This window comes from Erigeron canadensis, chromosome 1, assembly GCF_010389155.1.
Source record: "Erigeron canadensis isolate Cc75 chromosome 1, C_canadensis_v1, whole genome shotgun sequence".
NCBI lineage: Eukaryota > Viridiplantae > Streptophyta > Magnoliopsida > Asterales > Asteraceae > Erigeron > Erigeron canadensis.
The window spans coordinates 47,947,172-47,968,658 of NC_057761.1; the positions used below are offsets into that span (position 1 = coordinate 47,947,172).

Sequence of the window (21,487 nt, forward strand, 5' to 3'; positions counted from 1 at the left end):
TAACTGAATCTCATCAACCGAGTATAGCGTAGCATGTATTTTATCCACCTGATCTATACTCTAAAGATCTTTTTGGAAACAATGGCATGCATTTAAAAATGTCAACATATTGAATGCAAATGAAGCCCGTTGGTATTAATTTTGTATAAATTTATTAATTTTGTATTCAGTTTTGTCATGCAAAACTGGTTTTGGAACTGCTTTTAGTTTCAAGTTGTAATTATAACTGTAACCTACTAAAAAGCCTGCCTAGCTGCATAGGTATATTTTCTATAAAATTTAATAATTAAATACGATACAGACAAAACAACATATCTTTAGTTTAAAGGTTGTCCCAAAACTCAATGAAAATAGAGCTGTATAAAAAATGTGCAATTCTTCTTGTGCTCAAAAAGTTTAGAAACTCTTTCAGGATAACCAAGACTAATAACAAAGTTTAGAAACTATTTGAGGATAACCAAGGATAATAACAAATGGTTAGCCAATGAATCCACAGTTGAAGTGGTGAGACATTTGGGTTTTACTCACAAAACGACAATTTAATCTTTGCTTTGGCCTTTGTTGGGTTTCTACTGGAATACGAGCTACGTGGAGGGTTTGAGCTACCCAGTGTTGTCTGGGTTTGTGGGCATATCGCATATAGGATTCTTTCTCACCGTTGAGTTTACTTTGGATAGCTGAGTTTTATCGGTTGGCCTTAAATTAAAAATAACAAATGGTTTAAATGAGTAAACCTGGTGGTGATTCTAACTTAAAATTTGAATTTGGGGTGCATTATTAGCCCAATGGAAATAAACACATCTTTTCGTCCAGAAAGATCAGAATGGACCATGCTAATCATAAATGATTGGTTGGTGCAATAACCCAAAACTGATATAAAGGTTGGATAGGAGACAAAAAAAAACTGCATAAATTTGATAAGGCAGACGCCACCATCAAACCATCTCTTCTCTTTTCCTATATTTCTGTGTGCTGCCATACCGGCCAACAGCTTTTCTTTGTCTTCTTATGTTTTGTCAAATTTATAAAAATTAACGGTTAATAGTTTTGGTATAAGAAATTTTTACAAGTAATAAACTAACGAGATTAGTACCTGAAATGTAACAAACTTTGAACGAATGTTTATAGTGTGAAATAACTAAAGTTGTGTTCATTGTATGTAATCATTTTTACATTATATGTATTGTGTGTAAGAAAATGTATCCAACCAATCAAAAACTAACAAATGACAGCTATATATGGTTGTCACGTATGCATATTTACATACAATACACATAATTTAAAGATTATTACATACATTGAACACAACTTTAGTTATTTCATACTATAGATATTCGTTCAAAGTTTGTTATATTTCATAATATTTATCCCTAAACTAATAATATATAGCAATACAAGAAGACACGTAGGCTGTAAACAAGGCAAGCCGAACTGAGTATCGAGCTTGTCTCAATTAGAACTCCATGTATCCGAGGAACATATATGATGGTGGATATGGAATAACCAATAGGGAGTAGCATTAAGGGATCAAGGGTGACACTATCAAAGCTGAAATGGGAAAATAGGGGAAACCCACCTCCAAAACTGGGAGTTTTTTGGATCACTCCATTTTGTCAAAATTCTTTCTCAGTTTTCACATGTATAACTTTGAAATAGACCCTCTTAATTCATCAAACTCTTAATGGTATCTCCTCCTTGTTTTTTCTTTTTTTTTTGGTACTAACTTAATTGACGATTCAAGGTTAAATATCCCTCAATTAAGATGACTTTAGAAGACAACTGATTCGACCTACTCTCAATTGGCTCTATCTATATAGCATCAACAATAAAAAGAAAAAACAAGTTCCACGAACAAGCATTTTCTAGCTTGTGAAATTTACATTTACAAATATATTATATATCTTTAAATCAAGAGGAATGAAATCATGAATAGTAGCTTACTTATTTATTTTTTAACCACGCTAGCAGGTAATTGTGCAACTGTCTGCTAGCTTGCTTATTTATTTTTTAACCACGTTAATAGGTAGCTACACAGCTGTCTGCTAGCTTGCTTATTTACTTTTTTGTAAAAAACATATATATATTTAATATGTCAAACTTCTTAGCAGGTTAATCATATTGTTTTTATTTAAGGTTTTTTAATTTCGTCTATCTTTATTTTTGATTTATTACTCTCTCCGTCTCACTAAAAGTGTCATGTTTGAATTTTCAAAGTTTAACATTTCTAACGTTGACCTTATATAATTTTTTTTGTGTTAGATAATGTTTGATGAAAGTTATATGAATTGATTGTGGTTTAAAAGTATTTTTATTATTATAACTTTCATCAAGTTTTATATAACACAAAAAATATATTTAAGATCAAAGTTTATAAACATTGATTTTGAATATTCAAAATAGGACATTTTTTATGGAACGAAAGGAGTAATATGATGACTTTATTTGTTTTGTTTTATAGATTCTTTTAAAAAATAAATAAATGAATATATATATATATAATATGACTGGCTTATTTTAGTGCCTTTTATGGGGTTTTTTTGATTTCATTTTCTACGTCTCACCCTGTATTATCATCCGGATTTTATCACGTTGCAAAGTTTTTTGTTTTTTTCTCGCGCAACTGCATGTAGGGGTATTCATCGGTTCGGTTTTCGGTTATTCGGTTTTTTTATTTTTGTTTTTCAAAACCAAAACCTAATTCAAAATGAAAAAACCAAAGCAAAAACCAAATTAGAATTTGATTCGGTTTTGGTTTAAAACCGAAAAAACCAAATATGAAAAACACAAATTCACAATTTTTGTTTGTCTAGGTTGTGTTTCAACCAAAATAATTTTAATTTTCACCGAAGTAGTAAATTTAGACTTCAAGTATAATATGGATAAATAAGTAACATAACTGGAACAACTAAACTCTTATTTGTTATCCTTTTTAAAATTTTTTTATCAAGTCTTACATTGTTTATCAATTGAATTATTCTAATTTCAGAAGAAATCAATATAATAAACAAATAAAAAACAAAAGTAAAAAATACATTAATAACTATCCATACAAAAAAAATATATATGTATTAAATATTTTTGATAATACATAAAAGGAATATAAGTTATTCGGTTTAATCAAATTCATTATTATAAACCTATAACCAAACCAAAAACCAAATATATAATTCGGTTTCGGCTACAAACCAAACCCAAAACCTAATTCAAAACGGTTTTTTTTTTTTTGGTTTTTTAAACGGTTCAGTTTACGGTTTAACCGGGTAAAGTCCAAACCACGAACAACCCTAACTGTCTGTCAGTTTTGTCTTTTTTTTTTTAACTAAATAAAACATATGTGTTTATACAAACTTTTAAACGAGTTTATATTTATTTATGTTTGATATAACAAACGTAGAAATATATTTATGTTCTTTTTTATATTTTTAGTAGTCTATTAACATGCTTGATTTTTTTTATGAAATATCACAAACATTTAAAACGTAATTCTGCACGTAAATACGATCGTTGAAGCCAGCCCGCAACGTGGGCTTATAGACCCACTAGTCTATATTATAGTTATACATTAGATATGACGAGCATGGTACCCGTGCAATGTGGCGATATGTCGACGATGATGGTAGTGTAATGGCGGCGACGGATGGTGATGGATGTGAGAACGTCAAATGGTGTAGGTAATTGATGTAAAAATGTTTTTTAATATGAAGGGGGTAGTATAAATATTTTAAAATATAAGTGACTACTAATGGTGTAATTTAATATTAAAGGTTGGTGGTGATTAATTCATTAAGAGTAGTTTGGTCAATTCGTATGTCTTATATTTTTTAAACTTTCAACTTGTGGTTATAATTTTTATATAGTAGTATTAAAGTATAGATAAAGAACAAGAATGGGATAGAAGTGACTTATTTATCGATTTAATGTATGTAAATCATTCCAAACTAGTTATAAAAATTTGATTAACGATTTTGCATCTATTAAAATTAAACATATAGTTTTGACAGAGTAACAAAAAATTTATCAATCTAAAAGGCAAGTAGTACAACCCTTTTTTTTGATAATGATCGGTACACCACCTAATTTTAGCCGTACACTATTAAATGTGCATAAGGGTGTTGTACTGTACAATATTGTAAAGCATAATTGATGGTGTACGGCTAATATTTGATGGTGTACAGATCATCACCATTTTTTTTAATTGTTTGAAATATAATCAGCTTACATTATTACTCAGTCTAATTTAATAAGAATGGTATTTGGTTGTGGATATTATTTTGTAAGAGATGGTAATGGTACTGGATAAGCTATAAGAGTGGACGGAGCGCCATGCGATGGGGAGGGGTACCCGTCCGATACCGGTTGGCACACCGCGCCGACCCCCCGGTACCGATAGGGTGGGGAGGGTTTTGGTGACAGTGGTGCCGGTTTACATGCCTATGAATTCGAACGTTAGGAGCTTAAAAAAAATTAATAAGCACATGGGTCCCACCCCCCACGGCTCCTTCTCCTCTTCTTCTTCTTTCTCTTTTCTTCTTTGTATTCATTATGTTCTTTTTTTTTTCTTCTTTCAAACAGATCACACAACACACCCACATATATTATCATATATACACATATATTTTATCAAACAACAATCATGAACAATTTCTTCAACAGTCCTATATTTTTTGAAAACGGCCCAACACCCCCAAATATCCAATCAGACTCAAGTTCATCCGACGAGACGAAACGATATATTAATCTCTTCACAATGGCGCATTATGCGATTGAACAAGATGTCCGCGATACTGCCTCCTCTTCAAGAAAGTATACAAACAGAGACAATCGTGTCGAGTCGCACGACTGTCTTGTTCGAGGTTACTTTGCCGAGGAACTAAAATTTAATGAGAATTTTTTTAGAACACGGTTTCGGATGAGTAGACGATTGTTTGTGAAGATAGCTACAGATTTGGAAAGCAATTTTGAATATTTTCAAAGGAGGGTCGACGGTCGTGGGAAAATGGGGTTCTCGGCTTTACAGATATGAACATCTGTCGTTCGTCAGTTAGCATACGGTAGTAATCCCAACAGTTTAGATGATTACTTAAATATGTCGGAAAGATCGTCACGTGACACCCTTAATGCTTTTTGTGATGGAGTCATTAGGTTATACCGACATGAATATTTGCGTAGGCCAATGCGTAATGATATGCAACGCATTTTTGATCATCATGCGTCTTATCATGGTTTTCCCGGCATGTTACGTATATATTTACTTATATACGGTTATGTATATATATATATATTACGTAGTTTAGTTAATACTTTCGTTTTAATATATGTGTATATAGAGAGTCTTGATTGTACAGACTAGGCTTGGGATAATTGTCCAGTGGCTTGGCGTGACCAGTACACGCGAAGTGACCATTACGGGCCGACGATATCGCTTGAAGCAGTGGCGTCACAGGATTGTTAGATTTGACACGCATACTTTGGTGTTGCCGGTTCAAACAACGACATTAATTTGTTGAACCAATCTCCTTTGTTCAATACCTTTGAAGGCGGCACAACACCGGTGGTTCCTTTCACTGTATATGAAACCGAATATAAGTACCCGTATTTTCTCGTGGATGGGATCTACCCAAGATATGCGATGTTTGTGAAAATGATTCCTCATCCAACCGGTGAGAAAAGGATTCAATTAGCACCAACAGATGCTCGATTAGCAGAAAAAAGGATATGCGATGGGATCCCCCGGTTGCGACACACCATCAGATGCTCGACTAGCAGAGATACAAGACTCAAGCATTCACGAAGATCTTCGGATGGAGCTTATTGACCATATTCATCGCACATTTATCCCGTGCATCGATCGCTAGTTTAATTATGTATTGTGTTGTCGTTTTCGTTTAATATTGTACTTTTGTGTTTTAGATTGTTGTTTTATTTTAATATTGTATTAGTTTTAATTTATTAAATAAAAATATTAGTTTTTAAAAATAAACAGACATAAAATTAAATAGAATAGGATGAGGAGGGGAAGGAATGGGTGGTAAGATATTCCTAACATTAAGGGTAGGGAGGAGAAGTAAAATCGGGGTGGGGAGGGGTGACGAGCCGCTCTCCCACCCTAAGCTATAGTATAAGAAGTCATAACATCGAATTGATTAGTGGAGCCTTACCTAGAAATATTGGAGAAATAAATATAATTGTTCCTTCCGTTACTTTTATGATTCAATCGTCATGATTTCTATGCAACTTTTCACTTAGCATTTCATTTGTCATTCCATATCTAACGTACTCTTCGCCAAATTAACTTGATAGAAAAATTAGTCAAAGTGCATTCATATTCTCTACAAAAGAAAAAATAATTACAGGGTCTTGTAAAATATATTAGATACACATATTCAAATGAAAGTAAAGCTTAATTTGAAGCCTATGAAAAGTTATAATCACCTATAAGGCTATAAGGTGCTATAATAAAACTGTGTTTATCCAACTATCCAGTAGTATATCTGTATATATTTGAATCACATTAGTTAACAAACAAACCATAGTCCATGGCGGAGCTATGTGGTGGCCATGGCAACCCCACAATATCTATAAAACTCTATATTTTTAATACTATTTTTTATGTATTTATTTAGTTTAAAGGTAAATGACAACCCAGACTAATATAATATAATATTGTAGTTTAATTTTATGCATATTAGTATCGATCATTAAAAATGTTCGGCGACTCTAGACTGGAAATCTTGGTTCCGCCACTGACCATAGTTATAAAAAAAATAATACGGAGTAATAAATAATTTAATAAAAAAACAACCATATGCATATAATGATAGTGGTTATGTAGTTTTTCACTTTGTGATTTTTTTTTAGGGGTCATGGGTTTAAATTTTGTCACATGCAAATGTGGTGAGGGGGCCTTAGCAATGTTCTTCTCATCTACATATGGGAGAACAAACCTTTTATGGCATTGCCAAAATTCGAACCCGGCGTGGGCGCATCAAAGTTGGAGGTGTGTTAGCCATTTATCCGCTTTGTCTTTAAAAAAAAAAAAACTTAAGAAAGGATACAAACTTGCAATCGATTTCTGGTTTGAATTATAGTAACTTGGTTATACCGAAAGTCCGAAACCAATCACTTTACTTGTGGCATATCATAAAAAATAAAATAAAATATTCCTTTTGTTTAACAAACCCAAACCATGTCGTAATATTTCAAGACGATATACGAATAACGCCAAGACGACTAGGGATGAACAGATTTTCCAAATCCTGATCTCATCCTGATACTATCTTGATCCCGATCTCGATCCCGAAAAGTGGTACCGAATGAGACTTGGGATTGGGATTGGGATCGGTACCTATTTTTCTTAGTTCGCGGGACTTGAGACCACAGTATTAGGATTTGGAACCGGAATTTGGTATCAGGAAATGGTACCGAATGAGAAATGGAACTGGTGCCGGTAACAAGTTTTTGAAAAATTCGAAACTCGGTCGGTACTGGATGCCCATCCCTAAGACGACCATATCTCTATGTTCACCATTGTAATTTGACATATAAAGGCGTGTTTGAGATGGACGTAAAGTTAAGTCCACGGTCTCGTACCTTGACACAACATCACATAGCCTCGAAATAGTTGAGACCCCGAAAGCCATGAAATGTTGACTCTAAACAACTTAGAAAAGTTTGGATTTCCACATTGAAATTTTAACTTTTAATCTTATACGAGGGAGTTTTAAAATGCATTAATTTGAACTTTCTATATATAGCATGGAGAAGTTTCAATATTCTTACTCAAAATAGCAATAAAATAATATGCTTCTAAGGAAGAGTTACTGCATATAAAGAATTCAAGGATGGGGTCAGTCAAGTTGCACAATGTTTGAAGGTTTAAGTTGACGTCAACAAATTGTTTATCAAATCCACCATCCCTTAATCGGTAAGACTTCTCAATCACTTCTCAATCACAACTCTAGACCTCGCTATTTGGTCATAACTATAGACAAAAGGCAAGTTACATTCTTACACCTTTTCTTTCATCTAAAATCAATTGGAGCCCTTGTACTTGGATCCTATTTTTCAGTTTTCATGTGCAAACTTGGATTTATCAAATACCATAAAATTAGTTTGAATATGTTTTCAAATAAAATTATGTCATTAAATAGTTGTTAATAAGACATTAATTTTTAATTTTTAGTTTCAAAATTTTATATATATTACATTTTTAAATATATCACATAAAAAATAATAAAATGGTATATTAAAATTCTTTTATCTTTTAACCATAGTATGACTATATGAACTAATAGTGTGATTACACGTTGAGAAAAGGTTCCCTCAAGTTGTTTTTAACTTGAGAGGGTCAAGTTAAGAACATCTTAACCCTTAGATTAAATCCAAGGATCAAAATTATCTTGACCTTTGTTCAGATCTCTCTAACATCTCATGTTAGAGAACTTGAGGGAATCTCCTCCCTTATATGTTTAGTAAAAAAAAAACATGTCATTAAATATGGGTGAAGATTGGTACATATTTCATTCGTATACTAGCAAACATGTTTTAACTACTTACATGATTCTATAAAATATAAACGCTGAATAATAAAACTAGATAACTTAAAGTTTCAATTAATTATCTGAAGTGTATCAAAACTACTATCAACGTGATCTAGTAGCTAAATGTTTTAATATCGCTTAAATAACTTCAGGTTTGAAGTTTTTTAAGTAAATATGTTAAAAGAAAAAAGAAAAAAAAAGTGAATGGAGATGCCAGAAAACTTGTTATCCATGAATAATCTCCATGGACAAAACTTCATTGATTGACCCTCAAAACATCCACCAATATATGAATATAGTACTTATATCAGCAATCTCCAGAAACATTAAGGACTAAATATTAACAACCAAATAGTAGAAGAGCCTGAAGGTCAAGCAAGTCCAAACTTTTTTTCTATAAATAAAAAACATTAAAAAAGCCTCCATCACCTCCATGGTTCATGTGCAATTGTCCACCAACCTCTCCCCTCTCATCTCTCCCTTTCACAACTTACTAGTAAAAACTCATTTTATTTATTTTTTAACATCTTCTTCATACTCATTTCCATGTGATCTGCTTCTTCAAAAAAAAAAAAAATTCAAAAATATCACATCCCAACACACCCAAGAAAGAAAGGAAAAAAAAAAAAAAAAAAACTCTACTCTCATCCCCCCCCTCTTTCATAATATATACATACACATTCAATCCAATATATATAAATTAAAAACAACTCTGATGAATTCATCATCATCATCATCAATTCCACAAGGTCTAACTCAAGATGAATACAAAAACTTGCAACCATTAATAAACAGATACCACATGTTTGACAAAATGCCAAACACATGCACTTCTCTCATCACTCAACGAATTGACGCGCCGGCCCACGTGGTTTGGCCCTTAGTCCGTACCTTCGATAACCCACAAAGATACAAACATTTTATCAAAAGCTGTAAAATGGTCATCGGAGACGGCGGCGTCGGGAGTGTCCGTGAAGTCACCGTGATTTCGGGGTTGCCGGCTTCCACAAGTACGGAAAGACTGGAATTGGTAGATGAAGAAAAACATATTATAAGTTTTAGAGTTGTGGGTGGGGAACATAGATTGAATAATTATTTGTCAGTTACTTCTGTTAATGAATTTATTAAAAATAATAATGAAAATGGTGAAAATAAGGGGGAAGTTTATACAATTGTGTTGGAATCGTACATTGTGGATATACCCGCGGGGAATACAGTTGAGGATACCAAGATGTTTACGGATACTGTTGTTAAATTGAATCTTCAAAAGTTGGGTGTTGTTTCTATGTCTTGTTTGCATGGTGGCGGAGGTGGAAATATTGGGTGACAGTTTAATGATGTGCAGTGGGCGCGGCGGCGGATAGGTAAAGACTTTTTTGCTACTACTGGCGGCGAATATCCGGTTGGTGATGTGAATGATGATCTTAATTGGTTTTAGTTAGTAAATGTTTTGTGTTTTTTTTTTTTTTTTTTTTTTTTCTTGTTTGATCTTTTTTAACTTATAATTTCTTTGTTAATGAAATAAATTTTGGGGTTACTTTTTCCTTTTTTTTAACGGTAAATATTACTTTTACACTTTTTTTTTTTTATTGTGTCAATATAAATCTAATTTGGTTTATTGTATTTAACTAACCCGTTAAATTGAACGATTAATGTAAAAATGTATACGTGACTAACCATATGTGCTGTCGTGTATAAGTTTAGTAAAATTTTTCCATTAAACATAACGGGTTAGTTACATACAATTAAACAAATAAAAATAACATCCGTACGATAGAAAAAATATATAAGTTACTTACACTCACAACTACTTAACTCATAAATATTCCAGCGTGACTTATGTTTGTCGATCAATTGAGTAAAAAATCCTATGTCTCACGATCAAATGCAACCTTATTAAAAATCCATAGACCAACAACCCAATGACAAACTTTGAGGTTAATTTAGTTAGTTAGAAATTTCTAACATTTTTCATGTTATAGTGGTTTTTTAAATTGCCATATTCACTAGTTGGGTTTTTTTATATCATTGTCAACACCTAGTTGTTTTTCTTTGATATTATTGTCAATGTCATTACTACAGTTCATGATTTTGACTTTAGAAATTTGTTGATTGTATATTAAAGATTCTGAAATAGAGTTCAATGGTCACCATCAAGAGTTTGCTATCTAATTTAACAAATGTAATATATAATCGCCTAGTGGGTGCCATGTTTGATTCTTAAAATATGTTATCAACTATTTAGAATCATATATATCCATTGATATACATATGGAAAAGTTTGAATTGTTTCTGATTCTTATATAAAAGGACATATCATGTCGCATAAACCCTGTGGAGTCGTTGTTATCTCATTTTTGTTTAATATTACACAACTAAGGTCCAACAATAAAGATGTGTATTGCCATTTTTCAAGATTTTTATATGCATTGTATTCTACACTATCAAGTTATGATTTTTTTTTTTATATAATTAAATTTACAAGTTTGCTATCTAATCATTTGATATTGTGCTGGATAGCATGGGATGATGGAAGATTTATTTTCTATTTTTGAGTAACGTACTGCTTTATATCCATATATATAGATCATGTCACATGCTTGTAAGTTGTAACTTTGTAAGTGACCATACTTCTTTTTTGATTATTTTGCAATTAGTATATGTTCTGTTACAATTAAAACTCCCCCTTTTGGATGTTGATCAATTAAGTACTGAAATAATCTTTCTAGCTTCACATATACGGAGTAACATGTATTTAGTTTATTAGATGTGAAATGATGTGATATTTTCTTTTCACACACGTACGATGTGCAATTAGAGATCTAATATCCGCAGTTAATTTGTGACAAGTTTAATACGTTTGGTATAGACATTCTGTTACAAATATGCCATGTAATCCTACATTGTGATTCATAAACACATTGGGTTTAGAGTCTAAAAATGAGGTTCATATACAACGTTTACATATGAAAAAACACCTAAAGAATTACATAGAGGTAGAGTTAAATAAAAAGCTTGTGTTGGTGTGCAAATCTCATGTTGTACGTAAAGGAAGACGAAAAAGGTTGATGAAGTTGGGAGACTTGTGAGCAACAAGTAGAAAACATGTGACCATGAAGCTACTTCTAGCTACCTTAATACTTTTTGGAGCACATATATGATATATCCATTTCCTGGTTTAATTTCTTGATATGTGAATAGGATATTCAATAGTACTTTTCTTTTCTTTTTCTTTGTAGTCATGATTTTCAAATTTTGGCCGAGTAGTCGTGATGAAATGAATTGTAGGATTGAATTTATTAATAGTTGGATGCAATGAAAGATTGTGATTAAAAGTTATGAGTATTTTGAAGACGAATTACGGAGTAAATGTTATAAGATGTTTTAAAGGTGAGTGATTGTGGTAGATTAAAAAATGAACATTATATTAATTCAATATCTTTTTTAAGAAAATGTAAAGGTTAAATATATTAACGACTCGAGAACCCTTGGTTTTCTCAAGACGTTATGGATAAGTATATCATAAGTTCACCAAGAGCAAGACATATATGATGTCAAAAGTTCATGAAAAGTCAATCAATGTTTAAAGTTGGCATCATATATAACAACCACATGACATTTGCAACTATACTTTGAAAAGATTTCACTAAGGACTATGTTTAAAGTCACTGGATTGTCAATTAATGGTGATTACAAGATAGATCTCTTGAGTCATCTAAAGGGGACTTTGTAGTAGTCCTTGATAATTCTTTCCATTCCACATCTGACTCTATCGAGTCACAACCATGGAAAACCGGTGCGAGCTGAGAATGACACTCTTTTTTCGAACTTCATTAGAATGACACTCTTAAATGGGAAGATCTTCAAGATCTTAATAGAATTATGATTTCGAAAAGGAAATCAAAGAGTTTAGTTTTGGGCAGGATGAAGACGAATCTTATGGAACAAACAGGTGGTCACTCACTAGAAAAGAGCATTAGCTTAGGGAAGTACTCGGAGTGCCTCACCTCTCTCACCACTTTTTCTATCCTTTCCCACTCTTTATCTACTTGCAAGGAATGCATCACATCCCCTCACCCATCTTTTTATTTTTACTATACAGAATTTGACTATTTTCTTTCGGCTTGAACCGACGAGAAGGTTGTAACCAAAAGTAAGATAGTGCACTCCGACATGCCTTATGGAAATGGCAACTGTTAACTTAAAAGATATGAAGTAGCCTTAAATAAATAAAAATAATAATAAAAGATGTGAAAATGAAGCTAGAAAAGCTGTTTGTTCTTCACTTTTCCTATACATGACTCCAGCAGGGAAACTTGTGTGCTTGGAAAAGGTACATACATAGATAAGCTTAGAAACAGTTTATGACTAACAAGTCACGAATATAAGACAAAATGCACACTACAAAAGATGAATTTCATCAGCAAGAATTAGTTACATTACATTTAAAAGTTTCAACTATAGATAAAACTTCCTTTCATTTCATTTTATGATAGACAGAGTCCACAAGAAAATTGAATAAACTTATCTCAAAGCGAGCCAATGAGGCCAGCTAGAGGCGTGGGGTATTCCTCCAAAATTCAGGTTCAAGTCTTGATGGAGGTTTTTTTTCCTGGTAATTCATTTTGCTGGTTAAGACTATATAGTTTACATTGAGTGGTCTTATCCATATATGGTGAGTTAAATGTGATTCGAAACACACCGTTACAAAAAATAAAGATAAAAATATAAAAGAACTTATCTCAAAGCGAATAGCTTCTTCATACAGACAGAAAGGTTCCACCTTCAAAGTTTATTAATTAATTAATGTTCCTTTACCATAGTATAAAACAACCTTTATTTTGCAAATATACATGACTATCCCTTTTCTACTTAAATTTTTCAAAATAATTTCAATCTTTGCTCTCTATCATTTTCTCTCCTATATCTATAATAATATACCTCCATACAATCTCTCCTATAATATGCAAGTGGAACAACTAATCCTCACATACTTCTCACAAGATACATAGAATGACAAAATCTTGCAACATACCGCCGTACATCTCCTTCTTTCAGACTTGCGAAAGTCGAGTTTTAATAGGTTTTAGCTTTAAGCCCATGCTTTCTGGTGTATAAAGCTCGGGGGAGATGGACGTTGGGCTTAATGGGCTTCGTGGGCTTACGTTCATCTGAGAGGGCCTGTAGAACCCGTACCCCATGAGGAAATATTCCAGAGGTATCAACATGGCGTCTGGTTGCTCCTCCGTTACAATCGATCCACATCCTTGAACCTATAAAGGCATATGAGTGCTATTAATGAAATAATAATAACACTGGTTGTGTGGGACTACGAGTACATGTCCATACTATATGGAATGATTGAATATCTGAACAATTTGTTCGTTTTCAATTGAGACTAACCAACATTCAAGTTGAAATGCCAAAAAGTAATTCTATGGGGAGAGAATGGGGTAGTCTATTTTCTTCTCACATTTAACAAATGACAATAACCTTAATTGAACAAGGCCATATATGAAAATGTGAAACAGTAAAACAAATATTTCCATTTTTAGTTGCTTACCTCTACCAATGCACTAAATCTTCTGTCTAGTTTTGAAGTCATGTGAAGGGACTCGGAATTGAATGGAGAATTCTCCCCCACAAAGATCAGGGATCGACACTGCAATCTCTTCAATCCTTCGGTGATGTCTGGTCTCCTGAAGATAAGAGCAAACATTTAAATACACTGCAGATGACTTACAATCCATTTTACCCATTTCCTTTTTAGTTAGATATTTTTGCTTCTCTCATTTGACTCGATTTGATAGAGATCAACCATAATCCAAATCAATCCATTTGTAAAAATGGTTGAAATTGACACATCTTAATGATATTTTTAGGACAATAAGATAACCATCACAAAAGAATTTTACCCGTTAATGGCTTCAAGAAAGTGGAGCACGTTTGAACTCTGTCTCTCACTAAGTAACTGCACAAAGCAAATTTTGAGATGAGAACCCTAATTTAGGACCTCTATCTAATAAGCATATAGAATTATAAACAGATCACTTACTCTTCTACATGAATGAACTAGTTCTGTTTCTGGAATTATAGCTCCTCCGCGAACTTCCTGTAATTTGAGTTTATTACATAATAAATCATATACATATAATATTCAAGAACCACATTTGTACCATGGACTGGAAGGAGATATCTACCTTGCTGAAATAGCGGATTAGCAGTAATTCCTTTATCAGACCACACATCCCGTAGTAGTAAAGTATGTTTGCCAATAGCTGTAAACAAGAGCAGAATAAGTTAAAGAAGAGTTTCCTTACTCATTTCCCTAGAAAAGTATTGGAAGAGGGATAAAAAAGTTTGGGGGTTGGGTAACAAGTCAAAGCACGTATTTTTTTTACTGGTCAAAATGGGTTGGGTTGGCCCAAAACACTTATTGTCCATAATGCTAACTATTGAAGTATGATATTTTTTTTTTTGGGTAAACTATTGAAGTATGATATAAATTATATTGTTACGGAATTAATCTAATTTACTGAATAAAGAAACTTGGGAGGTTGTAAACATCACAGATACACATTGTACAGTTGTGTCGACCCTTCTGACCCGTTTCCTTTTAGCTTTTTTTTTCTTTTACCCAATTAACCCATTCCCCAAACTAACCCATTTATTTACAACTAAATTGGTCAAAATTGCCACCTCCAAAAAGCATGACGAGAATTAACCTTGTTACACAACCATTCCGTCCAAGAAGGTGCTTTACATAGAGGAGAAACAAGTATGAGACCAAGCACACGGCGTGTATATTTTATCTGTTAGCAAAAGATGCAAAGACACTCATCATATCTAGGAATCAGATTTTGATATTCTGTTCAATATACAACAGATATGACTTACAGCAAACAAGGTGAGTATGTATGCACCAGCTGTTACTCCCATGCACATAACAGCACCGAGTCTGGAAGAGTAATTCATGAGAAAAAGAAGAAGAAAAAAAGAGAAGAAGCACTTTGCAGTTTCCACATAATCAAAAAAAAAAAAAAAAAACAAGCGATATGTTCCGGCTGAAAATAATCATATACCAGATATCTAATAGGTAGAGGCATTGTCAAAATAGGCAGATAGGGTAACAGGTCAAAAGACTTAAGGTTTTGTATGCTTTGGGTCGGGTTGACCTAATATAGTTATTACCCAAATTTATCATTTCGTACAGAAAAGTAGTGTGCCATAGGACTTCTTCTATTTTTATGAAGGGGAAAATTACCCTGGCAAATTTGCTAAAAAACACTTTTAGGGTTAAGGCAATGTTCCACCGTTTAACCAGTTCAACCTATTTCCTTCTCAAAAGACTTTTTTTGATCTTACGTGTTTAACCTGTTAAGATGAAACATAATCCAAATTGACCCAAAGTGGTAAGACCATAGTAGCAAGTCGATAAACAAACTACAAACAACCTTTAAGGAAGTACATGATAGGAACTATACAAACAAACAAACAATTTACCCAAAATAGTCAAGAACCTCAGCAACCTGATCAGCTAAGTCGTCAACAGATAACACTGAATCATTAAAGGACATGGCAGCAGCTCCGACCTGCAAATTCTCTTAAGGAAGTACAACATTAGATAGGATGCAGTTGTAGAAATACGAAACTGCTTATTACAGCAAAAAGGTTATTTGAAATGGTGAAGTTACTGATTACGGACCTCATGGCCAGGGGGGCTAATATGGTATATGCAAAAATTATGAATTAACAGAGAAAATGCTTCAGGACATAAGAATAGACCTTGGAAACAAGACATATCTGTAATAACATGCAAAGAAATACATCAATTATGACTGGTACATGATATTTTCCAAACTTTATTATACTTGAAAAAGTAGGTTCACTTACGATTTAAAGCTAAATCGGGATATGTAACTAGAGCTGGCTTGTCCTGGTCCCCAAATATGGCAACAGTAACAAATCCATTGGAGGTTTTTACAAGGTGCTCCTGAATGCAATAGCAAAAATCTTTATTATTATGAGCATAGATAAGATGCCGAATTTCATCTGCACTTTTACTGAATGAAACTAACTTGCAAGAGCTTTACACTAAACGATAAAAGAACAAAAAAAAAGGTGACCGGCAACTATCTCCCAATCTTTTTTTAGATAATTAATCTTTTTTCATGTAGCATGTAACATGAATAAAACGGTAAGAAAGACGAGAACTGCATAAAGAACCAAAATGAAAGTCACAAGCAACTATCACCTTGATTATCTACAAGTGAATAATCTTTTCCCGGACCATATAAGTTAATCAGACAGAGACATAGGAAAGAACTAATAGAAACAAAAAAAAGGCCACTCGGAGCCCTCGCTTTAACACTCCAAAAATACAATTTGACCTATCATATATTCATATAATTTAAAATCAGACAAAGACAGAACTAATTTATGGCTAAAGGTCCCCCGCCATAACTTTTTGGCATAGTTTCTAATTGAATAAGACAAAGACACAACCAACTTATGGGCAACCGTCCCCTCAACCTGGTTGAGTACAATAACTCTTTCACCAAACTAACAATTTTATACACAATTATACAAGTAAAATAATGCTATAAAAATTGTATATCTTAAATAAAAACATTCATATTCTGTAATCCTGGAATATATAAAGTAAAAGTAGTTGAAATGTAGCATAGATATATTAAGGGTTTGTCTACGCCATGTGTTTAAGAGATAAAGACGTGCATATATTTATGGATGTCGTTTTCACTTGACCGCAACCGTTGGGCATGTCGTTAACAACAACGATATCCAATCATGTCAGGGTATAGAAGAGGTGGGATAATACCTCTACCTAGGAGATAGTCAAACCTCTACCGAGGGGTAGAGACTAGAGACACAACTTGTCTGCTTCCAGAAAGACCTTTGACTTAGGGATGTCGTTAACTATATATACGAAGAGCTACTACAAATGACAAATATCATGTTATTAGCTATTAGCAAAGATCCCCACTTCATTCACCTCACTACATGTTTGTTTGCTTTACAGGAATCCTTCTCTGACTTACTTAATACCGTATTTATAAACTATTACCAATAATCAAATTATTGAATTCCCGACAAACCCAACCAGTGAACCAGTCCATCATGTCATAGGTAAATCAACTTCACTTGGAGGCCAGCTAAAAAGATAGACAAACCAATAAATCTAGCTACACCAAGTTTGATCAATCAAATTCTTCAATCCTCATTAGCTCAAGATTTAACCCGGGATACTTTCTAAACGACATGTCAGCATATCGTCGAAACCAAGTATATTTGATTTACTTATTGGATGCATGAAAACAAAAGAATATACAAATCTCTCTTCCAAAGAAAACAATGGAATCAAAAGATAGTAAACAACAAGTTACAAATAAATGTATAATAAATTTAAACATAAAAATTTATAGATGATTAAACAATTTACCTACCATTTACTTAGAATTTACTGAACCACTTAAAAAGCAAACTTAAACAAAAAGAAAAACACAAAATATATTCTCCAAACTGAAAACAAAAACTTCTGATAATTACACTTTAACATATAAATAAAAAACAAACAATAAACTACATTATACAATAACAATATGCATCAAAATCCTAAAATATAAAACAACATACATTCCATCCAACATAAAAACTGAAATGTATGTAAATGTATATTGTAAATATAGGATATACATTCAATGAATGAATCATATATAAAGAAAACCCAGATAATAAAATGTACATTCATCACCAAAGTTATTATTAATAAAATATTGTAAATAAGCATTTTATGTAAAATAAATAAATAAAAATACGAAATGGGGTTTTAATGAAAGAGCAAACCTTTCCGGCAATAGAGCTGGTTTCCATATCAATGGAGATAGAATCGCTTGAATCCGCCATTTTATATATATTTATATCTTATATTATATATAAATATATACAAAAATAAATGGAAAAGCTCAGCTCGCTCGCTCGCTCTGGAGCTTTTTTTTTTTATGAAATTTGAGGAGCATTGGATTTGGTAGCCATGGATTTATATAGAAATCTGCGATTTATTCTCTCTCTATATGTATATATATATATATCCGTATTAGTAGCAAGATATATATACACACGCATTAATTTAGATGTGTATGTGTATATGATCTTTTTATAGATATAGATACAGTTGAGATGTCAATTTAGGTCTCACAAGTTTTTTGGTTTTTCAATGTGGCAACTAAAGTTTGAGATATGCAATTTTCGTCACAATTATTTGGATTATGTTTATTGATATATATGTGTGTATAACTAACTATATATAGCCAAGGAAATGATTAATCATTCTAACTAAATAACCTAAATATCTTCCTAATCATGAGATGATGAGACAAAACCATTGGGCAAAATTAGGAAAGAGACTTATGTAACGTGTTACCTTCTTATAGTTTAGGATGACTTTTAAGTTATTCTTTAAGAGGAGTTATCATTTTACTTATAACCATATAGGTGACATGTCAAGTCCGATTTTTTTTTTAGTTTTAAAAAATGCTACGATTTATGTAACGTGTAACTGGAAAGAAAAAAAAAATTATTGGGGAAAACCTTTAACTAAATCAAATCACATCTAGCAAATTGGGTAACTATATGATATTGATTGGGTTAATTACTTAAATGTATAGCTAATTTATTATTAAGAAAAATTGAAAATAAACATATAGATTTCTTTTGAGTTAAATTGTTCAGTTAAGAAACATAAAACTATAACGTTTTATTTTTGTTGTACTTGCCACTAGTTTCATTTGAAGTTTTTTTATGCTTTCTTCTACTCTAACAAAATTGACAAAGTGATCTGTTGACATTCTTAATCTATCACACGACCAGTTCAATGGATTTGAGAAAATTACTTATGTAACATATATTCATGTCCAGAAATATGAATGGTGGTGTCTTAAGTACAATTTCACTATTATATGGTGCAAAGTAATTGTCATGATGATATAGGTTTCATATGTATTCAACTATCAACTTATTCTCACATTTAATAATTAAGTTCGTGGTGTTGAATGGTGGTAGGAAAAAGTAGACGTGAACTAAATGACGTTAGTACTCTGGTAGTGTCTATCTTGGGGAGTTTCAATGTTTCATTACTTATTTACTAGAGGTCTAATATTTCTAAGGAAACGTTAATTTAAACATAAGGTTGCCGAAAGCTAAAATAAGAAAACTCAAACAGTTGACAACTTCCTACACGTTATACTAGCAAGTTTTTAAACTGGCCTATATGTTACTAATTAAATTCTATTAATAAACTTTGGTAAGACGCCAAAAAGATAATTACATTAGAAAAACAATATATACTAGACGCCCAAAAAATACAACTTCATACAATGATCAAATTAAGATCCACAAACGAGACAACTTAACGAAACAATGGAAAGAAATGCATGATCACTACTAGAGTACTAGGACGGGAAGTTCAAAAGTTACGTCATTTTGATGAGAGACCATCATATCATCAAACAAGATACATGGTTCCTAGATACATTTTAATAGATAACAAAGTATTGAAATATAATAACTATTTAATTTTTTATGACTTTAACTATACTTAACATTTAATTCTCATGGCTTAATATTAATATCAACAACTATTTCAATCAATGGGTTTTCTTAATATTGATTTTATCTTTAACTTTATCAACCTAAAGTAAAATCATCAGTTTGCATTGAATTTGTGTTTTGATTTATCCGATAGCTAGCAATTCTAAAAGTTTAAACGAGAAATGTTACTGACAATAATAATGGTAAAAAAGTTTAAAACTGTTAATGATAAAATACTTTTTTAAGCCTATCCAATAAATAATCATCATGATTATAAAAAGAATTTTAGCAAAAGTCCATATTTTAATTGCCAATTTAATAAATGATAATGGAAAAACTTAGAACTTTAAAACGATAAACGATTGGACCTCAACGATAAAAACATTTGCTAAATTTAGAAAAAAGTAAGTACGTAAGCACTCAATGCCGTCTTTTACGGGTTTGAGTCTCAATACCTCGACAGTGTATAAGGAGATTAAGATGTAGACAGTTTTGTCCCTACCACGGCGGAGTAGATAGATTGTTTCTATGTTTTTAGAAAAAAAGACTTTCTGCCTTGTAATGCATGAGAATTTGTTTGTAAAGACAAAATGACAATTACTTATCTAACCTTGTTGGTTTAACACATTATCTTGATAATAGTGACACTTTGTTAGTTTTACAACAGAAAATGAAATAAAATAAAAATATAGAGTTAAAAGACAAGTAAGTTGTTAAGCTTTTCTTCCACCACATCAATACACACTTATTGAAAGGCAAAATAGCAAGAGAAACAAATTTTATCTTTTCTCAATAAATAAATAATCATCTTTTCACTAAAATAAAAGAAATTACTAGAATTAATGAAGGTAAGGTATCATCACCATCGTAAACTACCACACTTAAAACAATGTTAAGATAACATGGACCCTGCTTCTTTGTTTCAAAACTATATAATGACTTATTGTATTGTCACAAAATTGAAGTAATCTTTCTATTATATATTGATAAGGTGCCCTCACTGAAATAATTTAAGTCCTTAACTAGCAATGCACAATGTCTCAGATATAATACCTATGTTTCTTCATGGACTAACACTACTTATGGCAACAAAATATGCAAATTTATGACATGTTTGCATAATCTTGTTATCTACATTGTTAAAGAAAAATATATTTCCATTAATCAACAATGATTGATCTTTTATTAATTATTATTTCATCTGTGTCGTTTTGTTTGTACACAAGCATGAAAGATGTTTTAAAATATGATTCCGGGACACATATATATATTTTGTGTTCTGTTCAAAAAGTTTTAAGTGCATAGATGGCTTGTATGATAACACTAGTGATGAGCTCCGT

The 21,487-nt window shown here is 32.0% G+C and overlaps 3 protein-coding genes across 3 annotated transcripts; 2 read left to right on the forward strand and 1 right to left on the reverse strand.

Moving 5' to 3' along the window:
* The first annotated feature begins 5,086 nt into the window (after nt 1-5,086).
* Nucleotides 5,087-5,815, forward strand: LOC122593828. Its single transcript, XM_043766281.1, has 3 exons — nt 5,087-5,231; nt 5,370-5,447; nt 5,538-5,815. Exons 1-3 carry the CDS (start codon nt 5,087-5,089, stop codon nt 5,813-5,815), a joined length of 501 nt encoding a protein of 166 aa, XP_043622216.1.
* A 3,391-nt stretch (nt 5,816-9,206) lies between these two features.
* LOC122602353 (abscisic acid receptor PYL2) lies at nt 9,207-10,004 on the forward strand. Its single transcript, XM_043775053.1, has one exon. The coding sequence runs from the start codon at nt 9,256-9,258 to the stop codon at nt 9,865-9,867; it is 612 nt and encodes a 203-aa protein (XP_043630988.1). The 5' UTR covers nt 9,207-9,255; the 3' UTR covers nt 9,868-10,004.
* A 3,299-nt stretch (nt 10,005-13,303) lies between these two features.
* Nucleotides 13,304-18,596, reverse strand: LOC122602345 (protein NDL2-like). The gene is made up of 11 exons (XM_043775044.1): nt 18,405-18,596; nt 16,434-16,533; nt 16,246-16,343; nt 16,044-16,132; nt 15,438-15,498; nt 15,266-15,352; nt 14,741-14,818; nt 14,596-14,652; nt 14,456-14,511; nt 14,104-14,239; nt 13,304-13,813 (listed from the first exon to the last, which is right to left on the reverse strand). Exons 1-11 carry the CDS (start codon nt 18,462-18,464, stop codon nt 13,595-13,597), a joined length of 1,041 nt encoding a protein of 346 aa, XP_043630979.1. The 5' UTR covers nt 18,465-18,596; the 3' UTR covers nt 13,304-13,594.
* Between the last annotated feature and the right edge of the window lie 2,891 nt (nt 18,597-21,487).